This window comes from Zerene cesonia, unplaced genomic scaffold, assembly GCF_012273895.1.
Source record: "Zerene cesonia ecotype Mississippi unplaced genomic scaffold, Zerene_cesonia_1.1 Zces_u003, whole genome shotgun sequence".
Lineage (NCBI taxonomy): Eukaryota > Metazoa > Arthropoda > Insecta > Lepidoptera > Pieridae > Zerene > Zerene cesonia.
The window spans coordinates 1-9521 of NW_024045133.1; the positions used below are offsets into that span (position 1 = coordinate 1).

At 36.3% G+C, this 9521-nt stretch overlaps 1 protein-coding gene across 1 annotated transcript; it reads left to right on the forward strand.

Moving 5' to 3' along the window:
* Positions 1-6648: 6648 nt before the first annotated feature.
* LOC119838523 (collagenase-like) lies at positions 6649-8923 on the forward strand. Its single transcript, XM_038364497.1, has 5 exons — positions 6649-6837; positions 7305-7572; positions 7859-7957; positions 8155-8345; positions 8819-8923. Exons 1-5 carry the CDS (start codon positions 6649-6651, stop codon positions 8921-8923), a joined length of 852 nt encoding a protein of 283 aa, XP_038220425.1.
* The last annotated feature ends 598 nt before the right edge of the window (positions 8924-9521 follow it).

The following is a 9521-nucleotide window of genomic DNA, read 5'->3' on the forward strand; positions in this document are numbered from 1 at the left end:
GGAACTATTAGTGCGTGCAGGTGAGGATGACAATTGAGGCCGGAAAGATGTTAGGTCCGTTCTCCCCCTTACCCCCCTAATCATAATAAAAATGTACTGAATCAGAATTGTTGATTTCGTATCCAATTAAGTTTTATAGTTTTGGATTTTTAGTTTTTGTTAAAAATAATATTGAGAAAGTCATAGTTATATTACAATAATATTATGTAAATCGTTACTGTCTTTCACATTACAACTTCAATCTTAAAGTTAAATGGACAATCTTCATTTTCCAATCTGTCTCAATGAGATTTCGCAGATCGCCATTTCTTGTCTCTTACAATCAATTAATAGTTAATTCGAATAGCTCCTTACTATATTACGTCATTTCTAATTCCTGTTTTGTCACTTTCACTCTTACGTCAACTGATGCAAGAGTGAAAGAGAAAAAGCACTGATTACAAATCTTTAGCGACGCCTTATGATAAACCACTCTCTATCTGTGGACGTCAATGCAAATAATAACGCAGTCGGAACATAAAAAACTAATGTGAAAAAACGTTTTTGAATTTGTTCGAGTAAAATATAGGAATTAAGTAGTCCAGAAATTACGTGAGGGGGCAGGGGTCAGGTCGAACCTCACAGAACATTAACGAAAACACCTCATGTAATTTGTGGATGCCCCCAAAGGTACTACAACAATTTTTTTTTAAGCTCAAAGCTATATGTTCAAATATTGTCAAATTCCTTAAGACTTGTATTAAAATAATAACTGTTAACAATGCATACACCACGTGAAGTGCTAACCGTTTATGATATGATTGATTCATATTATTTTTAACGTTAGCCATTTCCTGTTTACGTCTAACCTATAATGTTTCTATGACAGGCGACTAATCGTGTTGTGACTGGTGTTTTCGACTAACATCTTATATATTTATGAGGTTAATATTTGCCTAGCCGTTTTATTTTCTTATTTTCGGGTAATTACTCTGTCCTGTATGGTGTCTTTGACATTTTATATTTTCGCGCCTTACTGGCATTGTTTTCATTGGCGTCCACAGATAACAAATTAGATTATACGAAAGTTACAACTCACAGAGGTTTCATCCAAAAACAAAGAATTTAACTCGCGAAAGCTTAATGTTTAGCAACAGGTCCAAGTGAAAGGACCAAATGGAATGTCTGAATTTCTTCGTGTGTAATTCTAAGATGGGCGGCGTTTCTTCACTTATACCAATTACTCAAGGATTTTGTTCGATATATAAATTCGTGATTACGAAATTATGATTCTTTAAATGAAAATATGTTTAAAAAGAGTTTACTTAATATTTAATGTACTATTTTTGCATTTTAAAAATTATATTATTGACAAAAAAAATTATCTTGAAATCAATTTAACTTAATTTGTAAAATTCAAGATTTATGTATATATTTTTTGATATTATAACTAGTATTTATTTAGTCTATCACGACAATCAGATGGACAATCTTATATTAAACAATTGTATCAAATGCCCTTGTAATGTTGTGTCATTGTGTCTTCAAGTGAATATTGTATAACAAATTGTATATAAAGAAGCGCCGCCCGGAGACACTGAGTGTGGCTCTGTGTAACAGGAATGTAGATACTTATAATTAAAATAAATCTTCTTCTATTTCCCGTTCATTTGTGTTTTATTTGTCTCCAAAATCACTACTTTCTTAAAGAAATACACACCCTATAATGAACTGCGAAAAAAATGACACATAAAAATTATCGGTTTTAATTTTTTCCTAGAATTTTTCTTTCAAACGTATTCTAATGGTCTATGTGGTGTATTTGTCCGTATTATCGGCTCTTCGACGCGCATGCCCTCTCCCTCTCACCGCACACAGCCGACTGAGCTGTGTCACGGCCGCATGTGCGCTAGAGACGACATAATGCTTCCCTCTCTTTCACTCACAAACACTACAGTCTACAACTTAAAAATTATAATCCACAATCAAAGATAAGGTGATTAAAAATTTAAATCATTTCTTAATCCCCTTATGAGGGGTTAGGAAATCCTTACTTTTTATAATAAAAAATATCGTAGCTACCCAAAAAAATAAAAAATATAACATCTCAAGATGTAGGCACATTAATAATTCAAAGTCACAAACCTGGCATTTGCACAGTAAACATTTATCGAGTATTACCACGGTTTTCAGCACTTTAATTAAATTCCCTAATGAGACCGCGCAGCGTGTCTTGACATGACTCGTTGTTTCGCACGATATGGAATCGTCAGCCATGCTTTATCGTAAGTTAATTATGAAATGTTTTATATTTCATTTCAGGATTAGTGGCGAAATAATGCAAATTAATAATTATCCTGAAATTACAATAATGTGCAGATTCGCAATCTTTTAATGATTATTTTATGGATCAATAGCAATATCGCAGTTATATATATCTAAAATGGAGAGTAGACTCGGCAGAACCTTTCTATATATAAAGAATTTCATTCATAAATTTATATGTAAAAATTACATATTTAGTTTCCCATGTTTCTAACATCCTATATGAGTACTCATCGTAATTGTTTCAACATTAAAAGCACGTGCCATGGTGCGATGTGTGCAGTTGCTCTTGTCAAGTTTTCGTTTGTTGTTATTCGTTTATCGTTTTCAGTTCTCGCTTTTATGTCCCTGCTTGAAGTGGTGCCATCCTCCCGTCGAGATACCTTAGAAATTGTTTCATTACAACCTTCTAGAAAATCCATGGGTAAAGAAAATGAAAAAATTAGTGAAGAAAATAACCGAAACAATATGAATTTTCAAGAAACACACAAATCGACCAAAAACAAATTAAAAAGCCTCGCAGTACAAAAAGGGAAACCTTCGAAAGTAGTAAGTACAATAAATAACCATAGAAAAATTAAACACCTGTTAATAAAAAGGGTTAAACCGGACAGCGATGCAGCAAAATCTCTAAAAGAAACAGACAATATAGATGTGAAGGTGGGGGGCGATTGCTTTAACGGAGCTGAAGAAATTCCTCATGATCAACTGAAACATCAAGAGAACGCATTGCGCAATACTGCATTTGATACAGTGGAATTATCAAGGAACACTAATGAAACTGAATACAAGCATAGAAGAGAGAGAGGTAGACTTGATGATGAAGCGGCTAAAACTAATTCATTTTCATACGTGACTGAGGAACATATTACAAATATTATCATACATGAGAATAAATTACGTAAAGCTTACAATAGATTAGTAGGATTGAAAGAAGAAAACATTATAAATAAATAAAGGAAGCAAATAGAAAAATAAATAAGAAATAAAAAGATGAAAGCAAAAGAAATTGTTAAAAAATTACCAAGATTTCAGAAATGATCGAAATTATTGCACAGGGACAAGCCTTGTGTTACTGTTATGGTTCACATGGCGAGGTTTGAGTAATTAATATAACAACAAAACAGTGTTTTTTTTTTTAATACATCCCTTCAATATAATTTGAAGTTTCATTGTAATACTTTAAAAGAACAGAAAAAATGTTGAGGTTCAGCCGTTTTGGCAAAAGGCGCGGGTTCGAATCACGCCTCATGATCAAATTTTTTATATTCTTTAAAAATTTCTGATAATTTTTACAAATACAAAATTTAAATGAGACCACATGGGAGGCACGATATTTCAAATAAAAAAAATCCTATCAAAATCAAGCCACCCAGTCGAACAAACCCAAAAACAAATATAGTATTCTTCTCCCAGTTGGAGTCGATTGAAAAGAAGAGCTATTGAATACCTAAAGTAAAAATAAGCCGTTGCCTAAGAACTAAAAATCAAAGTCAAAAATAAAACTAAATATCATTAAAAAGTGTCTCCTCTTCCTCTATTATACATAGCTGACCCGGCAAACGTAGCTTTGGGAGGACACCGCAGTAATATACTATTGAAATTTAATAAAATTTCATAAAAAATCGGGTAAGCTTGGTAGAGAGTTCCGTTTCAGGAAAATTTGGTTACAAGGATAGGAGAATTATATTTACATATAGTAACTATACAGAGTTTCTTGCCAGCTCTTCTCTGTAGAAACTGCTTTCCGAACTTGTGGGAAATGTTCAAACTGTGTTATGACGATTCAAAAGTGTAAGAAGTCTAATTGAATAAATACATGTTTGCATTTGAGTATATTTGATTTATAAAATAGCCTCGCATCACCGATACCTTAATCAGGTGACAGTTAAGTTCGGTTACACCCCGCGCGTGAGTCGAGTCATTGTGTGCAACCAAACTGATAACTGTACGTTATCTATAAATTATCGATACCTGCAGCAAACACTTTGGACCCCTCGCCGTTACTAGGGAAGGGCAAAGTATGTTTCGACACTCGCTTCATGAGACATTTTACTCTATTCTTTTAATATTGATATTGAAAATAGGAACGTGACCGTGGCAGTGGCCGACCAAAGCTGACATTACGTCGGTGTTAGTCTGTTATCGCAAAGGCTGATTTGGTCTTTGGAGAATGCTGTGCGAGATAAAACGTGCTGCTCACAATCAGGATACAAGGATACTGTCGATGATCTTTGCCCCAGATATATCTCCTCTATATGAGCTACATAAACAATGAATACCTTTTTAGTTACGATGCACTAGCATGATGAGCACACTCGTGTCGAGAATATACACAAGAAAGTTAAGCAGAGGCGAAGAAAAAGCAACATTCGTAAATATAAAATCAACTCGAAACCCGAGTATTGCAGATATGGACCCGCATAGGTCTTACAACTCGACAACCCCAGCCCGCAAATCACAAGAACCGGTTCAATTAGTTATTTATCTAAAACATAATATAATTAGTGATTACGCGATCGCAATTTTCAGAAGAGCTATAATAAATCCTATTTAATCACCAAAACAACTAAAGCCGATTAAAGGTACCTTATCCGCAATAGATTAAATGTGGATTACTTCGGTTGATATCATCATACAAGTAATTAAAGATAAGTGTTATATTATAATGAATATAAATTATGTCGTTAGGAGAAAAACGTGATAATTACGCAGATGATATGAATAAAAAATATGGGAACGATTTTAATACCTACAAGTCCTTTTCGACCCCAAAACTCCTACTTATCTAAAAGATAATTTTAAATTTCTGAGCAATAGCTCCCTTACCCTCCGTTCCTGTGATCCTTTAAGTATCCCTATCCATCGCTCTAACTTCTTCCATTCATCCTTCACTGTAACTGCTACTAAGCTCTGGAACTCCCTTCCGGAATCAATAAGACGTGCTCCATCAATAGCTTACTTCAAAAATGCAGTAAAGCAACCTTTTTTGCAACTCTTCTCAGTAATTGTATAATTTTTTTCTTCCTCATTAATTTCTGCTGTAATGTGTGTATCTATAGTATCACTGTTGTATTGCAGAATAATATAATGTAGTTAGGAATATTAAGTACTAGCTGTGACCCGCGGTTGAAACCGCGTAAGTCCGTATCCCTTAGGAATATCGGTATAAAAAGTGCCTATGTGTTATTTCAGTTTTCCAGCTATCTACGAAGCAAAATAGTATTATTATTCACCAATAGATGTCAGGAAAAAAAAACACGAATAAAACACGAATATGACATTTTCTAAAAAAGATTCCTAGCTAGATCGATTTATCGCCCCCGAAACCCCCTATATACTAAATTTCATGAAAATCGTTGAAGCCGATTCCGAGATTCCAATTATATATATAGATATATATATACAAGAATTGCTCGTTTAAAGGTATAAGATTATGCAATGTCACATTATACTAATGTGTGTACGTCTGTGTATGATTGTGATGGATTATGATATTTACAATATAAGTATTCTTATTATTTGAAATACATCTTCCAATTTCTCAATCAATTATTGTATTGCATTACCCTTTGTTTCTTATAATTGCAGTTTTTATGGTGAACAATAAAGTATTTTTCAATCATTCATTTCATTCAACAGACAAAACCATTGGAAGTGTTAATTTATTTGTACCTTATAATAATAAATATGTGAGTAGTTCAAGAAACTAATAAAAAGCATGTAGGCTGCGCTTGCAGTCGCCGAAGCACAAGTTTTTCGGTATGACTCAATCAGTTCATTACATTGGTATTTTTTCAAAGATATTGTATTGAGTGCTCTTTTTTATGTCACAGTCCGCAATGAAGCTGGTGGGTCTCCACCACCCATGGACATTTGTAGAGGCAGATGATTATATTATATTATATTATATTATAGATCGATTGCAGATCTTACGCCTCTACAAATGGATTGCCGACTTTAAATTGGGAAGGGATTCAGAAAGGATTGGCGAGAGAAATAAAGGAAAGGACTGGGAAGGAGAAGGAAAAGTATATGGGCCTCCGGCTCCCCCACTCACTGAACGAAACACAGCAGAATGCTATTTCACGCCGGTCTTTTGTGAGGGTGTGGTACTTCCCCGCTGCGAGCCGGCCCAATTCGTACCAAAGCGTGCTCGACTACCACATACCACATACAACTCTACTAAACATAACTGTCTAATAGATTTTAAAATAAGAACAGACAATACCCAACTCGCCACAAGCAAAGCTGAAACATAATCAAACACTTATCAAATGAATAATCACAGAGATAGCCTCGATATATTTAAGGAAACCAATTAAGTGAATGCCATCATTAACAATGAAGACGATAATTCTGCTGTTGTGTTTGGGAGTGGCGCTGGCCTACGAGCCTATACTCGTGGACTACCACGCGAAGGTCGGCATCCCGGAGGCAGTCAGGATTAAGACGGCGGAAGCTGCAGAAGACTTCGATGGCGCCAGGATCGTGGGAGGCAGCGCTTCAAGCCTGGGAGCGCACCCACATTTGGTAAGTGCCTTTGATTGTAGTTATTATAGTCGTTTAAAGTGATGCTTTAGATTCAGTTACCTTTAGACTACTCCTGCTGTCTAGCATTTCCGATGTCGGACGGGGACTGGAACGCTATATAGGCTAGATAAAATGTATACAAATTAACTTTACTATGGATATACGGAGTGACATAATCAGTTCCTGACTAGCTTCTTAAATAAAGATTAAAAAAAGTAATGCTTTAGATTCAATTATTTTAAAAGAGTAAAGGTGGTGCAATCTCTGTTTATCACAATGTTCTCGTGTTATAACAAGGAAGAAGCAGCTAGCATATTAACTTAGATATACAGGTGCAGGCTACGGGTGTAGATATTCAGAATTTAATTTTTACGCGACTGTGAGCGCTGACCCAAGGACCTCAAGGTTACCATCGCAAAATAAAATTTGTTTCGATAAATACGATATGATACGATATTTCGTTGCAGGGCGGTCTGATAGTGACCCTGACGACCGGCCAGACGTCTGTCTGCGGTTCGTCCCTACTAACCAGCTCGCGTTTGATCACCGCCGCCCACTGCTGGCAGACGCGTAATTTCCAAGGACGCTCCATGGTGGTGGTTTTGGGCTCTATTCGCTTGTTCTCTGGTGGCACCCGCGTCACCACTTCCAGCATACAGCTCCACGGCAGTTACAATATGAATAATTTGAACAATGACATCGCTATCATCAGCATTTCCAGTGTTTCGCTTAACAGTAAGTTGGTCACACCTGTACAAATGCATTAGCTATATAAATGTGAAATGTAGAGAGAGATAAAAGTTTATTTGTTGCAAAAACTTCACATTTGTTTCGATCTCAATCATTTTCATGACTTTCCGTTTATTCATTTAATTTCTTATAGTTATAGTTACTAAAACAATTGGTTTGGCCAAAAGCTTTTCGTTTTTGAGAGAACTTTATAAGCTAGTCCTACTGACATGTAAATCTTACATTAAAATAAAGAAATGAACAAATTATTTAATATATTTTATTATTACAGACAACATCCGAGCTATCGCGCTGCCGTCAGGTCTGCTGGAACACTTCACTTTCCAAGGCGAGGCAGCGCGCGCTGTCGGCTTCGGCAGGGTCAGCGACTGTACGTTATAGTGTCAATTTATTTCAACATTTCTAAAGAAATAATTCTTTTTTTTTGTCAGTTTGTAATGCTAGAGGAGAACAAAAAAATGGTATTAACTCACATTAAAAGCAGGATTAAAAAACGGTACCAACTCAATCATTATTATTTGACTGTTTTCGCAATAAATACCTACTTGTCAGTCGTTTCCTGTACAGCCAGCAGCAACAACGAGGCGCTCCGTCACGTGAACCTGCTGGTGATAGCGAACTTCGAGTGCATCGACGTGTACGGGCCCAGCTCGGTGCTGAACTCCAACCTGTGCACGAGCGGGCGCGGCGGCGTCGGCCCCTGCAGCGGGGACTCCGGCGGCTCGCTCGACTTCACCTTCAGCGGAGTGCGATACTTGGTACGTACTAGCACGCTCGTATTAGCTTCACATGGACGTTTGTATCTAACTGACTGCTTTATACTTGATTTTGCACCACTTCAAGCGGATGGATTAAATTCAAACCCTTATGATCCTTTTTGAGTCCTGATTACATGGCAAGGATTAGGTAATTTCACTACGTATACTCTGTATAAGAGCAAGTGAGACAGTTTAGCTAATTCTATTATATTACATTATATAATACTATTAAGTATATTTTGCTTTATGCAGTAGCCGCTAAATGTTACTAAACTGATGGTAGAGTAGATGCACTACAAGATAAGATAAGGCAATATAAGAGTTGTCCGACCCGTGCAAGCGAGGGAGCAAGAAGTAATATGTTTTACCAATTACATAATGTTTAGGGTCAGTTTCAACAATAAACATGTACTCTTAGTTAAAATAAAAAAAAAAAATGTAATATAGCCATTTCCCATGTGTTTTTGTTTCAGATCGGTGTGACATCGTTTGTTGCGGAGCGAGGTTGCCAGTCCGGCCTGCCCGCAGGCTACGCGCGCGTCACCTCCTACCTCAGCTGGATACGAGCTAGAATATAAGCACAATAATATAAGTCCTCTACAATAATTAAAGATCTATTTGATATACTGACATACATTGTTTCATTCGATGAGTTGTTGATACTAATTTTATAAGAATCTGTAGACCATTGAGAACCTAAGAAAAATAGATTTAGGACTATCTAGTCTACTCTATATTTAATCGTAGTTTGAAAAAATGATGTGCCAATGAATGCTGCTAACATGCAGCAAATCTTTGATATACAGAAGAAACAGAGTGAGATACAGAACGCAGCCCTGTGCTATATCAGCATTTACGAGCAAAAGTTTAGAACATGAACCGTTGACTACAACTTTCATACTACGCTCAGAGAGAAACTGGCATTGGCAAAACTTTTCGGGAAGCCCATAGGAAGAAAGTTTGTAAGAAACGCCTTGGGCCAGACCCGATCAAAGGCTTTCGCTGTGTCCAGGCCCACCACCAAAGCTTCACCCTTGAGAGCAAGGCTGAAAATAATCCGTACTAACTGTCATAGATAAGCGGGTGTTCCTCCAGATATTTCAGAAACTGGCGATTAATAACGGTTTTCATTATCTTGGAGAGCAAAGACGTGATTGCTATGGATCGATAATTGGA